The sequence below is a fragment of the Bemisia tabaci genome, chromosome 1, assembly GCF_918797505.1.
Source record: "Bemisia tabaci chromosome 1, PGI_BMITA_v3".
Classification (NCBI taxonomy): Eukaryota; Metazoa; Arthropoda; class Insecta; order Hemiptera; family Aleyrodidae; genus Bemisia; species Bemisia tabaci.
Window position 1 is genome coordinate 62,189,609 of NC_092793.1, and position 27,469 is coordinate 62,217,077.

A 27,469-nucleotide genomic window follows, 5' to 3' on the forward strand; every position below is an offset into this window, starting at 1 on the left:
CCTGTTCGCTCGATTTTCGTGAAACTCGGTATCCGTGGGTACTTTTCGACGGGAAACTCGTATTTTTGGTCAGATTTTCAAAATTTAAAATCCAAGATGGCGGCCGTGGCCTAAAATGCTAAGTCAGCTCCTGTTCGCTCGATTTTCGTGAAACTCGACTTTCGGGGGTACTTTTCGACGGGAAACTCGTATTTTTGGTCAGATTTTCAAAATTTCAAAATCCAAGATGGCGGCCGTGGCCTAAAATGCTGAGTCAGCTCCTGTTCGCTCGATTTTCGTGAAACTTGGTATCCGGGGATACTTTTCGACGAGAAACTCGAATTTTTGGTCAGATTTTCAAAATTTCAAAATCCAAAATGGCGGCCGTGGCCTAAAATGTTAAGTCGGCTCCTGTTCGCTCGATTTTCGTGTAACTCGGTATCCGGGGGAATTTTTCAAAGGGGAACTCGAATTTTTGGTCAGATTTTCAAAATTTAAAAATCCAAGATGGCGGCCGTGGCCAAAGATAACATTTTCGCCACTATTCATCACTTCGTTCTCACAGTAATTCTTTAAATGTGGACTCATACATCTTAAGTTAAGAAAAGCTGAACTATTAAACCGAACCCTCCTCCCCTCCAAGTGGTTGATTTACGAAACGTAAAGGGTTGATTCAAGAAATCTGAAAGCTTGATTCAAGAAACCTGAAAACTTCATTCAAGAAACCTGAGGCTCTTGGAAGGAGTTAAGAGTTAATCTTGAGTTAAGATTCAGAACGCTTCTTTTAAGAAACCAAGTTTCTTGCATTTAGAGCCCGGGTGCTGGCATCTTAATCCAAGAGTCCGTTTTCTTAACTCAAGTGTCAAGTCTCTTGGTTCAATGCAAAATCCGCTTGGATCAAAAGAAAAATTTCCAAGAGTGCACAAAATCTTATTTTAAGATTTCATTTTTTTTCCAGTGTTGCACAGGCTGCATAGGATCAAGCTTCAGTTCGCACCTCTTAGTTTTGTATTACCCGTGGCGTCATACCTACATTTGCATCAAGTCAATTAATAATTTGACTTCCCCTGCATTGTATATTTTTAAGGAGATTTTTTCAGTTCGTCTTGTAAAATATTTTCAATGTATATGTAAAATATAAATATATCATATCAAATATATATATCAAATATTTCATATGTTCGCATCTTAACATTACAGTGATATTGTTAAACAAAGGTTGAGGAAAATGTTGTTTTGCAATGTCACAGTGATGTTTCTTGCGACAGTTCTAGAATATTTCATACCAATATTGTGTGCAATGTTACAAGTGACGTTGTTGCGATATTACTATGTGAAGTTTGCTGATAATGTTGCTATGCAATGTTACCGTGATGTTTCTTGCAACGTTTTTAAAATATTTCACGAAAAAGTTGTGTGCAGTGTTACAAGAGACGTTACCCTGATATTACTAAGTAACGTTTGCAGATAATGTTGCTATGCAATGTTATTGGAATGTTTCAAGCAACGTTTCTCAAGCGATGTTGCCACCTAATATTGCAGCAACGTTGGAACCATGTTACAAAGACAATGTTCCGGAAGCAATATCACCTGCAAAATTGCACCCATCACCCCTGCAAGGTGGGCTGTTTCACGGATATCCGATGATTTTGGAAATAAATAGTATCAACTGATGATAGCCATGGCACATGGTAAAGGAAGGAGTACCTTAGAGGGATGGTTGGCTGGAGGGGGGGGGGTCTGGTATCTACACAGTTTACCTGGACTATAGAAGCTGAAAATTATATTGATTGATTTTTTTTTTTTTTTTTTTTTTTTTTTTTTTTTTTTTTTTTTTTAAATACCTGTTTATCGGCAGATTTTCATGAAACTCAGTGTGCCCAAGTATATTGGCCTGGGAATTTGACGTTACTTTCAGTCTGAATCAAAATTCAAGATGGCGGAAAAAAGATGGCGGCCTTAATTTTTAAAATATCTGTTTATCGGCTGATTTTCATGACGCTGAATGTTACCCAGTATTTTGACCGAAGTTTGTCGGTTTCGGTTTAAAAACAATATGGATAGCATTTTGCAATTCGGAACTATAGGCAATACGGTAGGTTTTCAGGAGAGCAACTTTTGCAAAAACCATTGGCGTTTTTCCCCAAAACGATTAATGTTGCGATTCAATGGTTCATTTTATAGCTATGGACTTCCTTTAACACCCTGTGTTCACAGATTCTTCGAAAACATCACACTGTTGCCAAAAATTACAAAAAAGGCTATAATTCCTTGTTGCAAAATGAAGAATCCGAGGAAGCTCATTTTGCAATTAGGAACTATAGATTGTTTCAGCACTGACTACATAGGAGAGACGACCCTGGTGTCACTATTACACACTGGATGGCTAACCCCAACAGAGAAAACACTCCTTCCCCCGTCACACGAGGTAGGGGGGAGGTGCATTGTCCCTGCGGAATGATATTCCACCAAAAACAGGGTGTGCCAAAAATATGGATCCCTACCTACAGACTTGCTAATATTTCGAGAATGGTGGCAGATATTAACATGCAATTTGGACGGGATGGTTTATAGATTCGATTGACATGAATCAATCGAAAAATGAAAGGGTGAATCGATCGACACCGACTTGATCGACAAATTATTGAAAAACCGGTGTCATGAATCCGACATGAATCGATCGAAAAGTTGGAACGTGAACGGGTTGACGTGATTTTATCGGCACTGATTCGATTGACGACCGTGAATCGATACAAAACCTGCGAACCGATCGATAAATCCGTGAATTGATTGACAACCCCGTGATTCGTTCGAAAAATCCGTGAATTGTTCGATAAACCCGTGAATCTGTTAACAAAGCCGTGAATCATGAAATTTTGAAAATTCGAAAATCCAAGATTAGTAATGTGGCCTAAAGTGGTATCTCGGCTCCAATTCGATCGATCTTGCTGATTTTTGGTACCAGGCGGTATTTTTGGACGAGAAACTAGAATTTGTGATCAAATTTTAAAAATTCAAAAATCCAAGATGCCGGATGTGGCCTAAAATGCTATCTCGGCTCTTGTTCGATCGATCTTGCGAATTTTTGGCATCGGGGGGTATTTATGAACGGGAAACTCGAATTCCTGATCAAATTTTGAAAATTCGAAAATCGAAGATGGCGGATGTGGCCTAAAATGCTATCCCGGCTCGTGCTCGATCTGTAGCGGTGAAGCTTGGTACCAGGAAGTATCTTGGGGCGGAAAACTTGAATTTTTGGTCAAATTTAAAAAAATCGAAAAACCAAGATGGTGGATGTGACCGAAAATGACCTTAGTCAGGGGATTTTTCATTCCTCGGAGACACGCGTTTAAAGGGGAACTCAGAAAGACGCAAACTCAAACTTCTTTTTCGTGGATTGAAATTGGAAAAATATCGTAGAAAATTATTGTGGCACATGCGTAGTAAATATTTCAAAAAATGCAACAATCAAAATTACTGAACAAACTCATTGTCAAATTTTGAAAAAATTTCAATTTTTTTGAAATGCGGCTAGGAATTCGAATTTTCCGTCCAAAATATCCCCTACAACCAAGATTCACCACGATAGATCGAGCAGGAGCCGAGATAGCATTTTAGGCCACATCCGTCACATTGGATTTTTGAATTTCCAAAATTTGACCAGAAATTCGAGTTTCCCGTCGAAAAATACCCCCGGGTACCAAAAGTCAGCAAGATCGATCGAACAGGAGCCGAGAATGCCGAGATAGGTACCTAGCATTTTGCCGTCCTGCCTACAGTTCCGAATTGCAAAATGAGAAATCCGAGTTTCGCATTACGCAATTGGGAACCATACTATAGGTCCCAATTGCAAAATGAACCTCTCGTGATCCTGCGACGGCAAATTTTTGCGGGGTCGCTGAAGCGGGGTAAAAATCGTTTGTGAGGATTTTCTTTTGCTCAATAGTAAGTAAATACCCTCCTGATACGGAATTCATCCTAAAAAAAAAAAAAAATCGAAAATTTGACCGTAGTTCCTTATTGCATAAAGCTGTCTATATAAGGTAATAAGAAAGGGTATAAAAGTAATTGAAGGGTTTGGAGGACAAGATGTATAAGTGCATTTCAGACTTTGCCGATGCACTCATCGTGATTTTTGAGGCATTATCTATAAACGACAACTCTTATTTTTGCCCTAGCAAAAGTTTGCAACAAGCCCATTCTCTTAAATACGCTTTTTAGTTACATGCTGTAAAATTTAAAGGCAAACCAGTGTAGTATCCGTCTTGAAAATTTCATCACTTTTCTAGAAAGTAAGTATAAAATTTGTACTTTTAGTCAGGGAGATTAAATTTACATTCAATTTAGACTTATTGACTAAAAAAACTAGGAATCCCAGGACCTTTCTTTCCTTATTCGGTGAATTTTTTTTCAAAAATGCACCCATTCGCCTTTCAAATTGAGCCACAATCTTGGATTTTTGCCACTTTCTATAAGTGGGAGGGCTGTTTTGACTTGAGACATGAAATTTACAACCAAAATTTCACAAGAATTGGTACACCTCACTCGCATTTTTTACGTAAAAATCTAAAAAATTCACCCTCCTGCCGTTCAAATTTAGCGGCCATCTTGGATTTAGAGTACCCCCTTTGGTCGGGGAGCTGTTTTGACGTTAGTAATGAAATGCACGACCAAAATTACATAGGAAACGACACCTCACTTGCCCAATCACGTAAAAGTTGAAAAATGACCCTCTTGCCTTTCAAATTTGGCTGTCATCTTGGAATTTGGTCACCCCTTTGACCTAGGGGCTTTTTGAACTTCAGAAATGAAATCTGCGACCAAAATTACATAGGAAATGATACTTCAAATGACACTATAGGGACATTTTAAAGTACCAAAATTCCAAAGGCCCTTATTATGGCCGCCATTTTGAATTTTCGTCATTTTGGGGGGTGTTCCGGGGTCGGACCGTGGTAAACTTTTTGTATTGTCGCAATCAGACGCTGAATTTACCAGCTGAATGTGGAAGTCAACAGTCATCGCCCAACGGCTGAAATTTAGCAAATTCGAGTTATTTTCATCCAGATGTGTATTAAATCTACTCGAATAGTTCAGACAAATTCAAAATTGGTCCGATGGTTGCTGAGAATCGTTGCTGAATTTTGCGCGTCACGCGCAAAATGCAGGCATCGGGCCGATGACTTCCACATTCAAGCCACATTCAGCTCCCACATTCAGCGTGTGATTGCGGTGTATGTTGTTCAGGAGGACTTACTGATGACGTTTACACAGGAAAAAATTGTTATGCAATTTGTTCCGAGTTAAGCCCTTTTTTCCGTATTTCTCACTGACTATTTTGTCAAAAACTAATTGATCGAAAGCGCTGGAAACGGAAAAAACAGCTGAATTTGTTGTTAAATATTGACTTCATGCTTTTGAATGATTCGTTATTGAGGTCATAAAAAATGATAAGGTGAAATGGATGGGTACACTTTTGTAAAATTTAGCTTACTTTCCAGTAGTGTTGTTGTTTTTAACCTTAAATAAATTATTTTGACCTACAATTGGTCACGATCGCGAGAAATCGTTAATTTTTAACAGATTTTGACGGTTGGTGTTTTTAAATAGTGAAATTCTGAAGGAAAAAAATAATAAAAGCCTATGTTTTGATTATGAATCTGAACCAAAATTTTATGATCTTTCAAATCGACCTCTTACAACCTTTTGTTTGACGCATGATTTTTGAGTTAAGTATAAAGGAAAATCCGAATGTACGTCCTCTTTGAAAATCACCGTATGCCGCCATTTTGAAAAACTGCGATTTGACCACTTCCCCGATGGAATTTTTTGGTAAACTTCTTTTTCTGTCTTATTGGGTACCTAGAGATCCTGTATACCAAAGGAAAAGTTTGTGCTAATTTGTCCGAGGTAAAAAGCTAGTTTGTCTAGACTAATAGCCGACCAATCACGCTCTGCCTTTTAACATATGTCATCTGTGTCTACCCGACAAACACAAAATTTCAACAATCAGACTACAGAAGTAAATATACAGAGTTGCAATTTCGATTCCTTCTTTAAATATAATGAGGTTCCTTGAAAATGGCACGCAGTGCCCTAGAAGGATAATGTTGCAGACAAATGAGCTGCCAATATGAAAAATTTAGTGCGAAATGTTTAAATTTAGAAATACTTTTTCCCAAAAGATTTGTAATTACTTACCAGCCCAGGAGAGCCAAATTTGGAAAAATTCCATGCCAAGCGGCTAGTGGCCTCTAGATTATTACTTCTCTAGGAAATAAATGCTTCAGCTTGCAGCTAATACATTGAGTTTGAGAGTTACAGGAAAAAAAAAATGTTAAACTCAGGCTCTATCCGTAGAGATATTTTTAAATGCCCTTTAAATTCTCTTTCTGCTGTTGTAAAAACACTTCTATAAAAATTATTAGTTCTGAATGTTTTGCTACAGTTGAGTAATTAACCTTTAAGATTTCCTTTCGAAAAAAAAATAACCAGCAAGACCGTTATTGAAATTAATGAAGGATGAAACTAAATTGAGATGGATTTAGCTACGTGATTGCAATCACGTAGCTGAATGGCTGTGTTGATGAGACAACTGAAACTGAGACCCTGGGTCCTTTGATCGAATAATCGACTGGTTGCCCACCAGCAAGAAGGTACCATTAGTTGATTACTTGACCCGACAAAGGGCCCAGGGTCCTGGTTACAGTTGTCTCATTGACACAGCCATTCAATCACACAGCTCTATTCCATCTTAGTATAATCTTGCCTACCAAACAAACACATGATTTCAGTAATTGCCCTGCGGACATGGAGATCCCTAAACTTGAATTCAAGTCGGTACTGGTTAGTGAAAAATTGAAGTCAGCATATGATTATTAATAGGTTTCAAAATTACAAGGGGTACAAACCTTTTCATCGGTGAATTTTCTGATAGAATCTTCATTTATTTTCTTTAGCTTGGAGACAGTTTCCTGATATTCAGTTTCCAGTAATGCCTGATGCTGCATCAACCCTGTTTTAATATCTCTTGCTTTCTTTTCGCTATTTTCCAAATCTTTCATCAACCGGCTTATCTGTCCTTTCATTGATTCCTACGATCAGAATGTATTAAAATGAATCTCATTGAAATGAAATTGGAAAATCTCAGAAATACAAATGAAAAATAGACACATTACACTTGAATTTGACTTGGCTTTTCCTTTAATCAAAAGAACATTAGAGTCCATAAATGCATAAAAACTATTAGGAGAGCTTTGTAACACAGGTTCCCTACTATCACTGCCCCCATTGCGAGAGAATTACCTTAACAGAATAACAATGGAAGGCAATGAATAATGCTAAGACTTTTATAAAGGCTAAACATAATATTTTCATAATTCAAAATATGCAGCTTATAAACTTGATAATTCCTAATGCAGGGCCGAGAGGCGGTATTTGAGAGAACAAGCAAGAACATGTGTTCCTCACTTTGACTTAAATGGGCCATTGGAAAAGGTCTGAAGTAGAGGAAAACGTCACATGATTTCTCTTCAAAATCCTACAATGAAAACAATACACACAACGGGAAGTTTTGAAAGCAACTCCTAAACGAGATATTAGCAAGCCCTTTAAACACAAATCAGATGGAATTTTGACTTCACAAATGGCATCATTTGTATTTTTGATTTAACCAACGTTACCCAAGTAGCATGGATTGCAATTTCATTGCAATGGATTGTGAGTTGATTGCAATTTTTGCTTGTTGCCTATACGTTCATTTGAAGGCGCTTAAAAAGTTGCAACTTTATTGCAATAAGTTTGCAAGAAATGTAGATTATGCTTGTTGCCTAACCTTCTTTTTCAAGGCACTATAAAGACTGCAATTTCGGTGCAATCATGTTGTAACAAATTCACGCCATGTGCCTGGCATCCAATTCTCTAGTTGTTTTAAAGTTTTTTCGACTTAAATGTCTCACCTAACCCATATAGCCCAACATATTTTGAAAATATTGTCACCTTTATCAAAATATTTTCATGGCAATATTGTAATTAAAATATTTTCAAAATATTTTTAAAACATTTTAAAGGAATATTTTGAAAATGTTTACAAAAAATATTTTTAAAATAATTCAAAAATATTGCCTGTAAACATGCATGTTAAAAATATTCCTTAAGAAAGTTTTGAAAATATTTTAAAAATATTTTTTGAAAATATTTTTAAGTTCTCAAGTTAGTATGTGGTGTAATTTACACCGGTGTAAATTTAGTGTGAGTACCTATTACGTGATATCGAAAAAAAAATCAGACAAAAAAAATATTAAAAAAATAAATAACACGAAAAAAAATAAATAATAGGCAAAAGAAAGAAGCCTGAGAAAAACGGCGTTAATCAAATCTATGATGAATGTTGAGCCACGCACTGACGCAATGCATGCGATAACAGCCTTAACAGGCGTGATTTCAACCCAGCTCATCATCAGCTCCCTGTAGCTCAGTGGAAGAGTGCTCCGCTATGACATTCGCGGGTCGGGTTCAAGCCCACTCAAAGGCGTCCGGTATTTTATGCTGCTAAACGTCGTAGGACATTAGGTAAGCATGGGTTCGAATTATTATAATTTCCCCGGAAAATTTAGGGGTTGAAATTTAAAGGTCGTCAATATTGAAATTTCTTTGCAAAAAAAAAAATTGCAACTTTTTTACAATGAGGGGGTCAGATGTTGTAAAATAATTGCAATTTTCTTGCAAGAAAGTTGAAATCATCTGGAAATTTTATTTCATTTAAATTGCAATTTTTTCGTTGCAAAATGCTACTTGGGTAATAGCAATTATGTACATATATCTTGTTCAGGGGTTGATTTTCCGACTTCTTGTTGTGTGAATCATTTTCTTTGTGAAATTGTGAAGAGTAAACACTTTCTTCTTTATTTCATACCTTGTCTAGGAGCCCCATATAAATACTTGGAAAAATACAACCATATTAAAATTGAAACACACCACCTAAATTCATTACATAGGTTGATAAGATTGTAGCCTTTCGATGGTTGGAGAGGAAAAAAACAAACAATGTTTTCTCAGAAAAAATCATGAGAGCGCTTTTGTTTGCCTAACACAGTATTGTTTCTACAGGGTGACCCAGACCTACCGCACCAGGCCTATTTTACAGTTAATGTAGGTCCTACGAAGTACAGGATCGCGGGGATGAATAGGGAATCGACCCCAGGGAATCGGAATTTAATGGTCCCAGAGGGCCCCCCCTGGAGTCCCTTGGGGTGTCGGAAAATTGGAATTCATGGGTGATCAACCCCAAGAAATCCGAATTTGAGTCCTTTTGTTCTCAGAGACTTTCAACACCCGAGAATCGACACCAAGAATCCCAAAATTGGCCCATCCGTGTCCAAAATACCTGACCCCGAAAGGTGGCGAACAGAGCCCCCTTTCAAAAAATTCAAGTTTGTTAAATTGACGTGGAGTCTCGGGAAAAACATGTATTCATTGTTGTTACTAGTAGGTGAGGGCGAACGAATCGAACAAAAATGACATGAAACTTAGAGAACTTTATTAAAGTCAAAACGAACGTGTTGTAAAAGGTTCCATATGGAACCATAAGAGGAGTACATGAACCGAACTAACGAACAACCATGACAGACAAAAAAGACGTAGGCATACATGGCGGTGTTGCCAACATGGGCAGGATTATCTTAACAACACCCCCCCTTAATCCGGCACAAACGCCAAAAACATTTACATAGGAGTTTTATTTTGTAACCTTAAGTAATTCATGAAGACATCGATTGTGATTTTTGAGAGGTAGTGGCTTTGTTAATAGATCTGCGGGATTTTTGGTACCAGCGATATGGAAGATACCAATCTGTTTAGTTTCAACAATGTCTCGAATAAAATGATGTCTTATGTCAATGTGCTTACTCCGATCGTGAAATCTATGTCCCTTTGTTAATTTTAGGGCACCACCACTGTCGGTGAAAAGATTGATTGTTACATTGTTTTTAGAAAGTTCTTTGTGGAGCTTTGTTAAAAATAATGCCTCTTTACTGGCATCTGAAACGGCCATATATTCGGCTTCTGTGCTCGATAAGGCCACAGTTCTTTGCTTTTTACTAGCCCAAGAAATCGGGGCATCACTGTACTTAAATACGTAGCCCGTGAAGGATTTTCTGTCTTAAAGATTATTGCCCCAGTCTGAGTCAGCATAGCCGACGATGTCTGTGTGACCAGGCTTAAAAACGAGACTAAAATTAATCGTTTCCTTAAGGTAGCGTAATATTCTCTTTGCGGCATTCCAATGCTTTAGTTTGGGATTAGAGTTAAATTGACTTAGATAGCTTACGCTATGCGCTATATCAGGACGTGTGCATACTACAAGGTACATTAATGCACCTATGAGATTACGAAATGGAATATCAGCTTTCAAAAATTCTTCAGAATGGTCAATTGTAATGGATTCATTTGAATGTGGTGAATTTTGAGAATCATTGCAAGGAATGATAGGTTTGTTATGTTTGGAGTGCAATTCCATTGGAGTAGAAATGCCTTTACAATTCAACATGCCAAACCTTTTTAAAATTTTCAGAATGTCGGTTTTTTGATTTACAATAATTTCACCTGAGTTGACATTTCTAAATATATTTAACCCCAGGCAGAATTTAACTGGTCCTAAATCTTTAATGGGAAAGTTTTCTTTCAATTGAGCATGCAGAGTAGATTTTTCTTGTTTATCATTAGAAAATGTAAGAAAATCATCAACATAGATGGCAACAATTGTGATTAGACTTCCATTGATTTTGAAAAATACACATGGTTCATTTATTGATTGAAAATAACCTAATGAGACTAAATAATTCTTGGCCTTTTGATTCCAAACAAGAGAGGCTTGTTTAAGTCCATAAACAGCTTTAAGAGGCCAGACTTTTTTAGAGTTACTCTGATCAACAAAACCTTCAGGTTGAGTCATGTATACCTTTTCAGTTAATTCGCCATGCAGAAACGCATTATCAACATCAAGGTGGTCAATTTCAAGATTGTGTTCTGCGGCGAAAGCAAAGAGATACCTAAGGGTTGAGTGTCTAATTACAGGAGAGTATGTTTCAAAGTAATCAACCCCGTGAGTTTGACTAAACCCTTTAGCTACTAACCTAGCCTTGAATTTTTCTACGTTATCATCGCTGTCTCTTTTGATTTTAAAGACCCATTTACTTTGAATGACCTTTTGGTCAGGTGGTTTATCAACTAGAGTCCGTACATTATTTTTAAGGAAAGATTCATACTCCAAGAGCATAGCCTTTTTCCAACTTTCACAATCTTTACTGGATAGTGCTTGTCTTACCGTTGTTGGTTCGTCAAAGCTTAAATTATCAAGACTAAGTGAATCATCTACACACACAGAACTGGTGCTTGCAAGGTTAAGTACATAATCCGCCAGCCGTTTGGGGATTTCTCGAATTCTGGTAGGAAATCGTCGCTCAGAGACTTCTTGGTCTTGTCCTTCAAGTGTGGTTGAGGTCAATGAAACAGAGCTGGATTCACTGTAGTTGTCTTCAGAAGAGACTTCTTCACTTAACGATGAGGCACTTGATTCACTGTCACTTGATGATGAGTCATCCAGTTTGGAATTGGAAGAAAACTGCGAATCATTTTCACTTGATGAGGTGTCTTCATCAGAAATTGGTGAAATCAGGTCAGGAGAGTGAGCGTTGCCGTTTACTTCTGGTTGAGCTGCACCAAAAGATGTTTCCAAAAAAATAACATCTCTGGATGTGGTCACTTTCTTAGGGTTTTGAGGATCAATGAGTCTATAGCCCTTTGAATTTTCACAGTACCCGACGAAGATCATGGATTTGCTTTTAACATCTAATTTCTCACGTTTCTCTTTAGGGATGTGCACATAGGCTTTACAGCCAAAAATGCGAAGATGGCTGACATCTACCTTTTTGCCAGACCATAATTCTTCTGGAGTTGCATTGACCAACGCTCTATGGGGAGATCTGTTCTTGAGATAAACTGCAGTGTTGACCGCTTCTGCCCAGTATTCTTTACCAAGTTTAGCGTCTTGGAGTAAACATAACGTTTTTTCGATGAGACTACGATTAACACGTTCAGCAACTCCATTTTGCTGTGGGCTGTAGGGTTGAGTGAGTTGGCGCTTGATGCCATGGTTTATAAGGAAATCAGACATTTGTGCGCTGATGTATTCCCCACCATTATCACTACGGAGAACTTTGATCGTTTTCTCAGTTTCATTTTCCACCAGAGCTTTGAATTCTTTATAACTTTGAGAAAACTTGACTTTTATTTTCCAGAAAATAGACAAACGTTTTCTTGGAAAAGTCGTCTGTAAAGGTTAACAAGTAGCGTTTTCCACCAAAAGATTTGCAGGACATGGGTCCACAAAGGTCTGAATGAACTATGCCAAGTAAATTTGAGGCTCTCGTACAGTTTGTCTTCTTAAATGACTCCCTGCAATGTTTCCCTTCGATGCATGGTATGCACTTTGTCTTGCTGTGCTCGGAAAAGGTGACTCCATCAACAAGACCTTTGCGACATAAATCTAGACCATATCTAGGGAGGTGGCCCAAGCGTCGGTGCCAAATATCAGGATCACTATTCAAAGATGAAATGGCATTGGAATTGAACGCGGTTTCACTATCTTGGGGGATAATTTCATCCGATGAAACGAAAGTTCTTAAATTTCCCGCACTGTTCACACTTCCGACGTCTTGGTCCGATGTAGACACACTTGCAATCCCAAGTAGCATTTTGCAACGAAAAAATTGCAATTTAAATGAAATAAAATTTCCAGATGATTTCAACTTTCTTGCAAGAAAATTGCAATTATTTTACAACATCTGACCCCCTCATTGTAAAAAAGTTGCAATTTTTTTTTTTGCAAAGAAATTTCAATATTGACGACCTTTAAATTTCAACCCCTAAATTTTCCGGGGAAATTATAATAATTCGAACCCATGCTTACCTAATGTCCTACGACGTTTAGCAGCATAAAATACCGGACGCCCTTGAGTGGGCTTGAACCCGACCCGCGAATGTCATAGCGGAGCACTCTTCCACTGAGCTACAGGGAGCTGATGATGAGCTGGGTTGAAATCACGCCTGTTAAGGCTGTTATCGCATGCATTGCGTCAGTGCGTGGCTCAACATTCATCATAGATTTGATTAACGCCGTTTTTTTTCAGGCTTCTTTCTTTTGCCTATTATTTATTTTTTTTCGTGTTATTTATTTTTTTCATATTTTTTTTGTCTGATTTTTTTTTTTTCGATATCACGTAATAGGTACTCACACTAAATTTACACCGGTGTAAATTACACCACATACTAACTTGAGAACTTAAAAATATTTTCAAAAAATATTTTTAAAATATTTTCAAAACTTTCTTAAGGAATATTTTTAACATGCATGTTTACAAGCAATATTTTTGAATTATTTTAAAAATATTTTTTGTAAACATTTTCAAAATATTCCTTTAAAATGTTTTAAAAATATTTTGAAAATATTTTAATTACAATATTGCCATGAAAATATTTTGATAAAGGTGACAATATTTTCAAAATATGTTGGGCTATATGGGTTAGGTGAGACATTTAAGTCGAAAAAACTTTAAAACAACTAGAGAATTGGATGCCAGGCACATGGCGTGAATTTGTTACAACATGATTGCACCGAAATTGCAGTCTTTATAGTGCCTTGAAAAAGAGGTTAGGCAACAAGCATAATCTACATTTCTTGCAAACTTATTGCAATAAAATTGCAACTTTTTAAGCGCCTTCAAATGAACGTATAGGCAACAAGCAAAAATTGCAATCAACTCACAATCCATTGCAATGAAATTGTAATCCATGCTACTTGGGACGCGCACTCGATTTAACGTTGGCCTTCAAACGATAGAGACTGTTGATGTTCTCTGCCGTGGCTGCCGGTGTAAGATTATCAAAACTTAAGGCTCCTAGTGGATATATTTCACAGGAGTGTTTGCGAAATACCACTTCAAAATCTTTGTCTACCATACTTTTAACCGAAAAAAAATTTGTAGACAATCCCGGGACTAAAAGGACATTAGATATTGAGTTAATGTCACTATTTTCAAGCGAGACACGCACAGTACCACTTCCTTCACTGTTCAGTTCTTGACCATTAGCGATAGCAATCTTCAGATTAGAATCCTTGTTGGAGAATTTATCTAGCCATGACTTATTATGGGTCATACAGGGTGATCCAATAGTCCCTTCCACCCCCTCTAACTTTTTACCTAATTGAGGTAAAGATTTGAAACTTGGGGGATATTCCTAGGTCAAAGGGAGCTACTTTTTGGCCCCCCTAAAATTTTCAGGGGGGCCCCCCCTGGGGGGACAACGGCCCCCAACTTTTAATTTTCAAATAGGAAGACCCCCTTTGTGATAGCTCGTTCGAAAGAGCATAAAAAAAGAAAACTTTTCGCGCAAACCCGAAGTCAATATCTGAAACCGTTTCAAAATGGCGGCCGGTTAAAGTTCAAAATGGCCGAAATTTCACACCGGTTATTTGTCAATGGATTTGCGCAAAAATCGGTATGTAGGGGTATTTTGACACGAGAAAAACGAATTTGACGTTAGATTTTAAAAAAAAACCGAAATTTCCAAAATGGCGGCCGGTTAAAGTTCAAAATGACCAACAATTGATTTTTTTAAATTCTAAGTTCAAATTTGTTTATTTTATGCCCAAAATACTCTCAAATTCCAAGTTTTAGGCAAATCCATCAGGAAAAAACCGAGGTGACAATTTTCGGCCATTTTAAACTTTAACCGGTGGCCATTTTGGAAATTTCGGTTTTTTTGAAAATCTAACGTCAAATTCGTTTTTCTCGTGTCAAAATACCCCTACATACCGATTTTCGCGCAAATTCATCGACAAATAACCGGTGTGAATCTTCGGCCATTTTGAACTTTAACCGGCCGCCATTTTGAAACGGTTTCAGATATTGACTTCGGGTTTGCGCGAAAAGTTTTCTTTTTTTATGCTCTTTCGAACGAGCTATCACAAAGGGGGTCTTCCCGTTTGAAAATTAAAAGTTGGGGGCCGTTGCCCCCCCAAGGGGGGCCCCCCTGGAAATTTTAGGGGGGCCAAAAAGTAGCTCCCTTCGACCTAGGAATATCCCCCAAGTTTCAAATCTTTACCTCAATTAGGTAAAAAGTTAGAGGGGGTGGAAGGGACTTTTGGATCACCCTGTATGAACACTCGCTCCGGAGTCGACGTACCACTCATCAGCTGTAACGCTGGCACAAAGTGAGGTTAGTAGAGAGCGACCTGACTTAGTAGAATCATCCTTCTTGTCTTTGTTGACTGGCTCATTTGACTTAGCCTTCAACGCTTTCTTATCTTTTCTAAGCTTGGGACATTTAGGCTTTATGTGATTCTTCTCACCGCAGTAGTGGCAAATGATTGGTTTCGAACCACTGCGTTTCTGAGAAATAAGTAAAGCAGCTTCAGCATTCTCTGTACGTCTTTCAGACTCACTTATGAGCTTTGATTTGACAATGTCACTGGTGATCGTTGTGCCTGAGTGTTCAAGAGCCATTATCAGTGGGTCAAACTCAGGAGGTAGACCACTAAGCATAATGACACCAATAAACTCATCAGAAATAGCAGCGTCTGCATTCAGATCAGCTAGTTTGTGAGAAGTTGTTAAAATCTCACGCAGGTACTCTTCCATGGACGAAAAGTTTTCTCTTTTAATACTGAATAACTTACGTAGCAAGGTTAAGCGTCCTGACAAACCAGAATCCTGGAACGCCTTGTTGAGATTCGTCCAGGCTTCTTTGGCTGATTTGCAGTTCTTTACGTGTGGAAAGATGCACGGTTTCACTGCTAAGCATATTTTGGCGAGTGCTTTCTCATCATTCCTCCTTCTCTTGTTTTCATCTCTCTTGTCAGAATCTGGGTATCCGTCGACACATACCCACAGGTCGTCGTGGATGAGCGACATCCTCATCGCAAACTTCCAGTCCGAAAAATTTTCCCGACCGGAAAGTTTTTCAAAGGTGAACTTTTCCGACTTTTCATCACTCATTGTTAACTTCAGTGATCGGAAGAATAGACACAAACAAGGAAAAAATGATGAACACGAGGTGAGGCTTCAATTTAGGCCATCAGAATCTTGTCACTGAGATGCTTAACGCGTTCGCGATTCGCGATGCACTGCTGGGCCCATAACCTGTTGTTACTAGTAGGTGAGGGCGAACGAATCGAACAAAAATGACATGAAACTTAGAGAACTTTATTAAAGTCAAAACGAACGTGTTGTAAAAGGTTCCATAAGAGGAGTACATGAACCGAACTAACGAACAACCATGACAGACAAAAAAGACGTAGGCATACATGGCGGTGTTGCCAACATGGGCAGGATTATCTTAACAACATTCATGGGTAATCGACCCCAAATAATCCGATAACTCGCCACCTGCGAGCAATCTGGGGGGCGCAGGTGACCTTGAGACTCTGAACATGCAAGGTTCCTGCGCGCCACGTCAACTTTAAAGACTCATAACTCCGCTTCTAATCATTTCCCCAAGATAAACCTCGGCTTGTTTTTAACCTTAAACGCTCTACTTTTATTTAGGATTGTTTTTGTTTTACTTTGTGCGTACTGAACGACCGAAAATCTCGAAAAACGAAACTTTACGAGAGGGGGACCTTGTATAATTCCTCCGAAAGTAGGTCAAATTTTGAAGTAGTATTAATTTCATATAAATGTTACGGTCAATGTTGGGGAATTGGGAAGTGTATGTCATTGGCCGGCCAATGTTGACCGTGGCCGGGCGTTTCGGCCGAAGATGTCATTGGCCGGCCAATGACGTCAATGGCCAGCGATTTAGGGAAATGTTTTCTTAACAATAAAACCGTCACATATTGACCGGCCGCTGATGTCATTGGCCGGCCAATGTACTGTTTGGCCGAGGGGTGACGGCCAATGTTGGATCTGTTATAATTTATCAATTGAACGTGAGAGAGTTGAGTCAGAAGATGATGGGTTCTATAAATTTAGGAACAGAGCATGGAATCCTAAAGTCACTGTACACAAGATCGCAATTTACTGTTCGTCACGCAGATCTCATCTCTCTTTCTGATGTTCCTAATAAAGAGGTCAGTCTCCGCGAAGCAGCAACCACTAATTCAGTTTCGGGAGGCCAGGGATTCAAACGATGCAACTGCCGGCAAAAGTGCACAAACAACCGATGTGCTTGTCGAGCCGCTGGACTGCTCTGTAACTCCAAGTGCCACAAGAGTGAGGCGTGCACCAACAAATAAGGTAAATTAAAACTCAACGTTGCTTTTTGAAATAATTATTACAGCTGTGGGATAAAAAAAAACAAAAACGAAAAAAAAAATGCTCCAATTTTTAAAGTCGAAAGAAAAGTAAAATAAATAATAAAAAAAAAAACCTTCTAAAAAATAAATCAAACAGCTGTAGTAATTACACAGTCACTCATTTGTTTCCTTTCATGTGGTATGTTTTCAGTTTTACGGTGTTTTATAATATGAACGAACGTTGGCCGTCAGTCATTGGCCACTGTCAACATCGGCCGGCCATTGTTCACCTCGCGGTGAAAATGTTAACAGTGACCGGGCTTTTTGGCCGATGACATGATTGATCGGCCAATCATGTCATTGGCCCTCGATTTCGGCCGATGCTATCATTGGCCGGTCAGTGACAGCATCGGCCGGCCCCCTACACTGAAAAAACACTCCGGCCGTGGAAGCCGTACTTACGGGCTATATAGAGATACCGTCCGTGTTCCGGGCTCAGAGGCCGAAAGTTCCGGGCGTAACACCCGGAGCACTTCGACTGCTCCGGGTGCTACGCTTGGAACTTTCGGCCTGAACTTTTCAGCCCGGAACACGGACGGTATCTCTATATAGCCCGTAAGTACGGTTTCCACGGTCGGAGTGTTTTTTTCAGTGTAACATTGACCGTAACATAAATATTATGAAAGCTCTCATTTTTTTGGAAATTTTGACACCAAGATCATCTTTCTACGACGTACCGTTGAGAAGTTAGGCTACTTTAAAGGTTTTAATTTTGATCCCCTCTCCCCCCTTTTCCCTGGGGGCTGAGCAAAAAATAAGACCAGTTTTGAGTGCCTGAGAAGACCCTCTTTCATCCCTGAGAAAATTGTAGGATTCCGTGTTTAGGCCGATTTGGCCGTTTTGTTGTAGGGTTTTAAGCAGTATTGGGGTTAACCCTGTGCCCCATCAGAAAAGTCTCTGAGGACAACAGGACCCTCAAATTCGGATTCCTTGGGGTCGATTACCCATGAATACACGTTTTTCCCGAGTCTCCTCGTCAATTTAACGAACTTGAATTTTTGGGGGGGCTCTGTTCGCCACTTTTGGGGGTCAGGTATTTTGGACATGGATGGGCCAATTTTGGATTTCTTGGTGTCGATTCTAGTTAAACATGCCCGTAATTTCTGATTCCAATGAAATAATTTCAAAATTTTGACATAAACCCTAACTTAAAGTACGGACCTCCCTTTTACACCCCAAGGGACTCCATGGGGCTCTGTGACCATGAAATTCAGATTCCTTCGGGTCAATTCCCTATTCATCCATGCCATCCTGGACTTCGTACGACCTACATTAACCCAAAAAGGCCTGGTACGGTAGGTCTGGGCCACCCTGTATAGGTATGTATAATGAATCAGCAATCGACAGATTAATTTTTCACTGTATATGAATGACAAAGGAAGTTGAAAGGATTGGACGATTTTTTGGGAAATTTAGGGAAATTTTTTATACATCAAGGGTCGTTTTAGAGTGACTTGTGCGTAAATGATTGAATAGAAAAAGGCCAGTTGCTTGAAGTTGAAGGATTTTAAATGAAACATTAGCAAAATCAAAGAGTACTATCTTGAAAGAGAGGTAATTATAACGTGACATGACTTACCTGCTTAACATTTAAATCTTGAATTTCTCTCTCTAAGTTGGAGCATTTTTTATCACTAGCTTCCAGATTAGTTTGCGTGGAGAAAAGTATTGACTCTAAGGCTTCTTTCTCACTTCGCACTGCAGCCAGTTGCTCTTGTACTCTTTGCAAATCCTTCTCATTTGACTCTAACATGACCTGGAAGAAATACAAAAGTTCGATGAAGCGCACTTGAGCCAGTTGCAAAAAAAGATGAAAAAGAAGGAAAAGCTGATGGATCAGTTGAAACCATGGAAAACCAATCGGTATTGAATCAATATGCTTGATTTGGTGACATCAAGTCTCAGCTTGACGAAAATCAAACAATTATAATTCAGCAGGATTGATTTATTGAAAAATTGTGCATAAGAGACCTACAAATAAACATTCTCATTAATACATACATTAATGCGAGAGTCGTACAAAAAGTAAGTTTTCCATTTTTTTTTCTCGGACTCAAAACGGTACCTATGGGAAAAAACCCAATAAATTTTAGACAAATCCATACTATCAGGTTTCTAATAGTATAAAGATTTTAAAAATTTGCTCCATTAGTCGCAGAGATAATTCAATTTTTGTGAGGGTCTTCCAAAACATTTCCCGCCAACTTCTGGAAAATAGGTACAGGAAGCGAAAGAACAACGATAAAAGGAATGTGGTAATATAACTGAAGAATCGCATCTTGCATAGTTTAACAATATAAAATAAATAAATAATTAAAAGATAAACCAGAGCACGAATATTCTGAAGAATTAACAGTATATTTTCTCGGATGCATTCCGGCTGATAGCCATCTTCAACAAGAAAAATTCACAAAAGCACAAGAAAGAGCACTATAGATAGGGATGTATCACAATGCATGTCAAACACTATGATCAAAAAAGCCAAGGCACAGTAATGAAAGAGTTATCAAATCTATACTAATAAAGCAGACTTCACGTGGAGTGACTGGCTGACTGGCTGACTGGCTGACTGGCTGACTGGCTGACTGGCTGACTGGCTGACTTCATGGTTCATAATTTTTAAAGAACTTTAGCGCAAACCGCAGATCAATAACTCAATTGGTTCAAAAGTTATCGAATTTTTAAGGTTGCAACTTGGCAACGCCGCCAAAGCGCGGGAAAATTTTTTTTGGACTTGAAATTATCAGAAACGGGGCCCTTTGTTATGGTGAAATAGCATACTAAAAAATGGAAGCAATCGGAGCTACGGGGGATTTGGCCGTTTTTGCATAAGGCTCTTTGTATTTTCATTGGGTTCATCTGATTCATTATCCGTCTTGAGGCCAATGCAATTGACATCGCCTTCTACAAATTCAACGTGCCTCGTAACGAAAACTTTGTTGTTTACAAGTACTCCGTAACCTACATTTTCATATCCGACTAATATTCCTAAGTCTGCTTTTCTGTCGAATTTGGACTCTCTCTTCACATCTGGGACTCTTACATATACTTTGCTCCCGTACAGTCTTAAATTACTAACATCAGGTTTTTTATTCATAAAAATCTCATGAGGAGTTTTAACCTCATAAGTATTGGCTAAGGTACAATATTTCAAGTATGCTGCAGTCTTTACTACTTCGGGCTAGTATTTTAAATCAATATTTGCCTCTGACAATAAGCATCTAGCTGTATCCATAATGGAACGATTGAAGCGCTCTGCACTTCCATTAAGCTCATGAACGTAAGGTGGACAAGGTTCTAGAAAAATACCTTTGCTTTTTGCAAAAGAGTAAAAGTTGGAAAAGATATACTCTTTTCCATTATCCAGTCTCAGTTTCTTTATCGTTTTACGTGTTAGATTACAAACTTCATTATAATATTCTGTGAAACAATCAAGAACTTGGTCTTTTGATTTGATGCAATACACTTCAGCAAGTTTAATATAATCATCAAGGAATGAAACAAAGTATTTTTCACCAGAGTAGGCTGTGGTCTTATGGGGACCATTCACATCCGTATGCACTATTTCTAATATTTCCTTTGCTTTAGCTCGATTATTTTTAAAAGGCAGATTTGACATTTTACTGTGTATACAAATGGAACATTTCATAAAGGGAGATTCTAAACACTGTGGGCCTCCCTCTAACAAATTATCCTTACAAAGTAGATTTAGATATTTGAAATTTACGTGTCCTAACTTACGATGCCACTTTTCTTTTGCTGAAATTTTTCTTGAATTCTTACATGAGAACACATAACTCTCTGAAGAACAAGTGTGGATCAGACCTCTCAACTTATATAAACTGCCTTCTTTAACAGCAACAGCTATCAATTATCCATTTTGGTTATAAATCTTTGACGTACTCCCTTTCGATATTATTTTATTTTTCTGAGTAACTTTGGCGTAGCTCATCAAATTTGCTTTCATTTCTTTAACATAGAAAATATTCGGAAGAGTAACTGGTAAATTTTGTCCATACACTGAAAATGAAACTTCTACCTTTCCTACTTGGATGACACATTGACATACAGATGACACATTGATTTACATGACAGGCAAAGAAGTAGCGGAAGTACAAGTAAAACTGTCTGAGGAACTGAATAGAGTAGATGAATGGTTAAGAATAAATAAATTAAAGCTCAATATAGAAAAATCCAAATTTGTTGTATTTAGTTCGAAAGAAGAGTATAGGAACTTAGAGGTGAGGATAAAAATTGGGGAGGAGATATTAGGGAGAGTAAGGGAATATAAATACTTGGGGGTGATGGTTACTGAGGACTTGAGATGGGACAGGCAAATAGAAATGGACGGAGTTAAACAGAAAGGAACCAAGCCACATCGGGATCGAACCGAGAAAAAGAGGTTTAAAGTTTGGCTCCTGCATAAGACTCAATGTAAAAGATAAACTTCAAGTTCAATTTCTGCAAAATTTGCTCCAACAAAAACTTTGAATTTTTGGCGATAGATAGTAGAGCAGTGGTTAAGTTCAAAACCACTCATAACTCAATTTTTTCCAAAATGTGGGTTGGTTCCTTTCTGCTTAACTCAGTCCAAATCATAGTGAGTGAATATAGAAGGAGAGTAAGTTTGCTTTGGAGGATGAAAAATGTGTTGACAATAGAGGGGAAGAAATTGATGTACCATGCAGTAGTGGGGGCGATATTAAATCACTGTACAACTGTACTCTTTGAAGCTGGGAAGGGAGTGATTGAAAGGTTACAAGTGGGGCAAAATAATGCAATGAGATATATTTTAAAAAGGGGTAGAGAAGAGAACATTGGAGGAATGTTAAATGAGTTGGAGTGGTTGTGTATAGAACTGTTCATCAAATACAGAGCCTTTGTATTTATTTACAAAATTAAGAAGGGTTATATTAAAGGCGTAGATGAGGAATTAAAAAAGCTAATGTGGGGTAATAATTCAAAAGGGACTAGACATGGAGGTGAAGTCTGGGCATATCATGAAAAGGGTAATGTGGATAAGATGGTTTTCTATAAAGGGGTAAGGGAATATAATAAATTTAAATGTTATAAGTTGAAAGAATTGGGTCTGAAGGCATTTAAAAGGAACTTGTTGTTTAAAATGAGGATATATCAGAACGAAAATTGGGGTGATGGGAGATTGGTGAGGGAAGTCGACAGAGTGGGTTTATGAATTGGGGAATGAATGGTGTGTGAAGCCGAATGGGATTAGCCTTCCAGGCTATTTGAAGAAAAAAAAAAAAAAAAAAAAAACTTTAGTTGCCTTTAAGAAGCGGCCGTCTCCAATCTTGACATTTGCTGGATCCTTTAATGTGATACTCTCACAAAAATATTCATCACTAGTGATTATATGATCTGTGCAACCACTATCTAGGAGCCAATCTGTTTGATTATCATTGCTTAAATTTTGTAGTATTACATGAAATACCAGTTGTGTTCACCACCACATTAAAGCAGTTACCGCTATCACTGACTTCAGAGCTACTTTGATCCTGCCACTTTTGTCCCCGGTTGCCTCGATACCAGCTCCGATTTCCTCTGTACTGTCCTCGTTGACCTCCACGGAAATGACCTCTTTGACCTTGATGATGGCTTCTGTTCCCCCGGGTATGACCTCCTCTGGGAGCATGACCACCACGACCTCGATTGACACCATGATTACAGCTCTGCTGGTAATGTCCGTAGTTACCACAATCATGACGAGTTACACGTTGCACCTCTTGAACACACTCGGATTAATAATGGCCTCGCTTTCCGCAGGAATAACAGGTCATAGTCTTATGCGAAGCTACTCCAGTCACAAAAACACTTCCGCTCTCACCAGATTGATTATTATTGGCATCATCACAATACTGTTCTACTTTTGTCTTCAACTCCAGCTTACTTTTCAAGTAATCTACCGTTCGTTCAGCTTTCGGTAAAACGTCCATCATGTCACCAATATGACTCAAGGATGGTGGCAAAGCCTTCAGCATATAATTCAACTTTTTCAGACACAGTTGCTCCAGCTGTCTTCAACTCGTGAATGCCCTTTTCAAATTCCTCAAAAAATTTCGTAGGATCAGTCTTCTCTTTCAATTTCAAATTTTCTAAATTAGAACGACAGACAATCTGGAGCGCAGTTGACTCCTTCAGATAGGTACATTTCATCGAATTTTTTCATTATTTCATGGGCACTTTCGCAATCACTCACATATTCCAGCTGTCTATCAGAAATAGCACTGTAAATGAAGTTTGTAGCCTTTACATCCATGTGCTCCCAGTCCTCTTCTTCTTTCTGCTTCTTCTTTCCTTCCACTGTCACTTTGCACTTTTTGAACTCCAGAAATTTCAAAATGCGCTTTTTCCAGTTTGTGAATGAATTACCGTCGGAAATGGGTAACATAACATCGTCACACTTGACCATTTTCACACTCATGGTGATTTTGCAGTTTAGGCTTCAAGTCCCGACACGCCACAATCTCGAACTCGCGATCACGAAAAAATGGTACTGATACTATCTTCACCGGCACTTTACTTCGCAAAACCACGGACCTCTGCTACCATGTTGAGATAATACATTGAACAACAGATTTAGTACTTAATTCTTCTTTATTTCGTAAACTAAACCGGGACAGATTTCAGGACACGAACGTCCAACGCCATTACAATTCTGACTACAACAAGTGCTGCTCTCTAGCGTACATCAACATACTCAACAATGGTATCATACAAAATTGAAGGAAAATCATACGTTTTCGCCCATCCCAAGTGACAGATGTTTATGAGTTTTATGGGCACATTTACGTAGTCTTAATTGAGTCAGAAATTCACGTGTATGCCACGATATTGATGTGAATAACGCGCAAATATAATAATCTTAGAAATTTGCTAGGAAGACGACGTATTTGCCGTGATATCGTGGTGATTATCGTTTAATTTCTGATTTCTTTTACAAAATCCCTGAAAAAATCACGTTTTCTCCGCGATGTAGATGACAAACCCGCCGTTGCTGAAAATTAAACGAAACCGCTGGTCAAATCCTGTAATTTTCGCGACTGAAACTCACCAGCTAACTTCAATTAAACACTGAACTGACAAAAGTGACAAATCTTTATGAAAATAACCAACTTTTGATTGGGTATTTTTGATTATCATAATTATCATATGAGCTTACTGCAGGACAGACCAAAATAGCAGGTTTAATCAGAATAGGTACTACTAATCTCTGCATTTTTATCAAACCAGTGCGTCTCGCCAATTTTGAAATAGTAAATAATAATTCAGAAACACAATTAGTAACTGATCAATAATCACAGTGATTGCTGATGGTGGAGGTTTCCTGCTAGTATTTAATAAACGCAGACAAATATGTGAAATCAACATTCACCCAAGTAGCAGAGGTTGTAACAACTTGCAACAAAATCGTTGAATTCTTGCAACTAATAGATTGACGTGCAGATTGCCTACTCTTTCCCCCAAAGGAGCTATCATTGTTGGAACTTGTTACAATTAAGTTGAAACATGTTCCAACTTTAATATCGTTCCTGGTCCTTACATTTGGCTAAAATTTGAAAATCGCGGCCTTCTTCGCAAACTGGTAAGGACGTCACAAGACTGGTCTTTACTTAATATAATAAATATAATATAATAAATTATTAATAATATTATTCATTTTTCATTAATTTGTATTATTTACTTATCTCATTTCGTTTTTAATATTTTCATTTTTAATAACTATTTATCCGTCCATACTTTATTTTATTTTTTTCATGTGTTCTTCGAACTTTTCATTTTCTTATACTTCATTATGAAACTGAATGATGTACAAAATTGCAAGAATATCATTGCTTCTGATCATTGAATCAGATCTGGGGACGTTTATTAGTGCTAAATTAGCCTCCTTCCCCACGCGAGCATCCGTGGCGGAGTGACAGCGACACTCGGGCGATCACCGAAGTTCAGCAGCGTCGGGCGTAGTTAGTACTTCGATGGGTGACCGCTTGGGAACTCGGGCGCAGCGCGGCTTAATTCTGGCGTACATTGATTGTCGGGTTCTCTCAGCGGCACTTTTTCGGCGTCCGCGATGAAAAGTATGTCTAAGAACGTGCAGCGCGCCTAAATTTAAGCATTTCGCATTTTGAAACCTTTTTCTTTTGTGTGATATCATATTGGTAACATGTTGATATCATATACGAGTATAATAACAGGTTCCATTCACCCTGTTGCTACCATGTTTGGCCAGACCAACTTGTTACCAACATGGTCATTTTTAATACAGGGATGATTTTGGCAACGTCGATAAGTTGCAAGATTCATGCAATTCAATTGCTATAAGTTGCGACTTTTCTTCCGATCAGATCGCCGAAAATCGGCACTTATTGACCAAATGTTGACTGAGAGTTGCAACTAAGTTGCAACTTAGTTGCGACTTTTAACCAGTATTGCCTCAACTTCTTGCAACTTTAACTTTGAAAAATGCTACTTGGGCAGGTGGAACAACGAGTGATAAGAATATTATGTAAACAGCACTAAGACGGACATTATCAGCATACAAATTGCAGTCAAGAAAGATACTAGCCGTTCTGGACGCGCTTTGCGCGTCCGTCACGGCCTGCCAAGGGGCTGCGCCCCCTGGGCCCCCGATCACTCGCTACGCGAGTGACATTCGGCTCGCTCCTCGAGCCATTTTCCTCAGTGATTGGACCTTTGATCACTAAGATGTATACATTTTGGAGACTCAGGAGGCAAAAATGATTTCGTCACAGAGCCTTGATGCCGGAGCGTGCCATTATTTGCACATGAATAGATGTGTGGAGATGAAGCGATGGTGGGGATCGATCATTTATTCAAAAACGCATTTTGACTGGGATGCCATCCCATCGGGTGGCGGAAAAAGACAATCCATGGATTTCCTCCCGCGATTTGACTTGCTGAAGTAGCAAAAGTTCATCTTTACCTCTTAGGAAGATCATCGGTGGCGTAGGGGTCTAAAAACTGCTCAACGATAGTATAGTTCGAGTTCCCAGTCGTAATGAGCCCACTCGTGTTTTTTTCTTATACTTTCATCGCATATAAATCTCTCTGATGTTTTTGTTTTATTCTCTCTGATTGCATATTAGTAATTATATCCTCATTTCATTTCCTTTCCCTTTCCCTTTCCTTTTTCCCTTTCTGTAGCATCTGTGTCCATTTACAATTATTATTTTAAAATAGCTTTCCCCTAGTATACAATTGATGCTTCAAACGGAATCAATAGTTTAATGACATTTCCGGCTAAATCATGGGGTTTCCCAGGAAGGCAGGTTCTCGTCCCTCCCGGACTCTATTGTTGCCAGATAAATTGCTTTTTTAGCACTTTTCCCAATTCAAATCCATGCAAAATATTCACATTTATCGCACAATCTGGCAACCTCTCGAGTGAAATAGAAAAAGGTGGAATCGCTGAAAGTCTGAATCCTTCGAAGTTTATATTAATGATATAGGTAGGCAAAACGTGCTACAGAGTAGTGCACGGTGGATTTGAGAAATCCACGCATAGGTTAGTTAGGCTGGACACACTTTTCTGTAAGTCAATTTGTGCATTTAATAAAGGAATGTTTTTTATTATAGCACACCTCAATTGAGGACACCGCACCAAGAACAGCCTATAACGGGAAACTGCGTTTTGAAGAAAACGCATTTAAAATTTTGTTTTTGATATACTGCGCAGACTTTTTTATGCAGGTACCCTGTTTTGGTGTTTTTGGGTGACCTAACCCTTCTATTGAAGGATGCCGGGTGGATTTTGCGATACATTTTGGGTTCACACTCTAGTATATTTAATTTTAAAAAGCGGTATATAGGTAGGCCATTATTACGCCCAACAGTCATTTTGGTGGCAATATGAAGTATAGTCATTTTAATCACGCATGATTGACGCAAAATGAAAGAATATCGATAGTGAGTAAAGAAAGGGGTAACTAGCGCCTTATAGGCCCGTTTATAGGTCGTTCTTGCACCCATCGATCCAGAGGCCTGACTTAACTCGGAAAAAAAAGGTTTTTCGACCTCGAGCCGTTACCTATCTATATTCTATCGCTACCACAGCATAGTCCAGGGTACGTAGAATCCGAAAAGCAGATGGGCGTAATAACG

The 27,469-nt window shown here is 38.5% G+C and overlaps 1 protein-coding gene across 9 annotated transcripts in view; it reads right to left on the minus strand.

Moving 5' to 3' along the window:
• Root (ciliary rootlet coiled-coil, rootletin) overlaps positions 1-27,469 on the minus strand; it is a 348,852-nt gene that overhangs the window by 64,184 nt on the left and 257,199 nt on the right. For all 9 annotated transcript variants that reach the window (XM_072305010.1, XM_072305017.1, XM_072304988.1 and 6 more), the window contains 2 exons: positions 18,912-19,088; positions 6,891-7,073 (listed from right to left, as the gene is read on the minus strand). In XM_072305010.1, the coding sequence (XP_072161111.1) occupies positions 6,891-7,073; positions 18,912-19,088 (360 nt within the window). The remainder of the gene's footprint in view (positions 1-6,890; positions 7,074-18,911; positions 19,089-27,469) is intronic.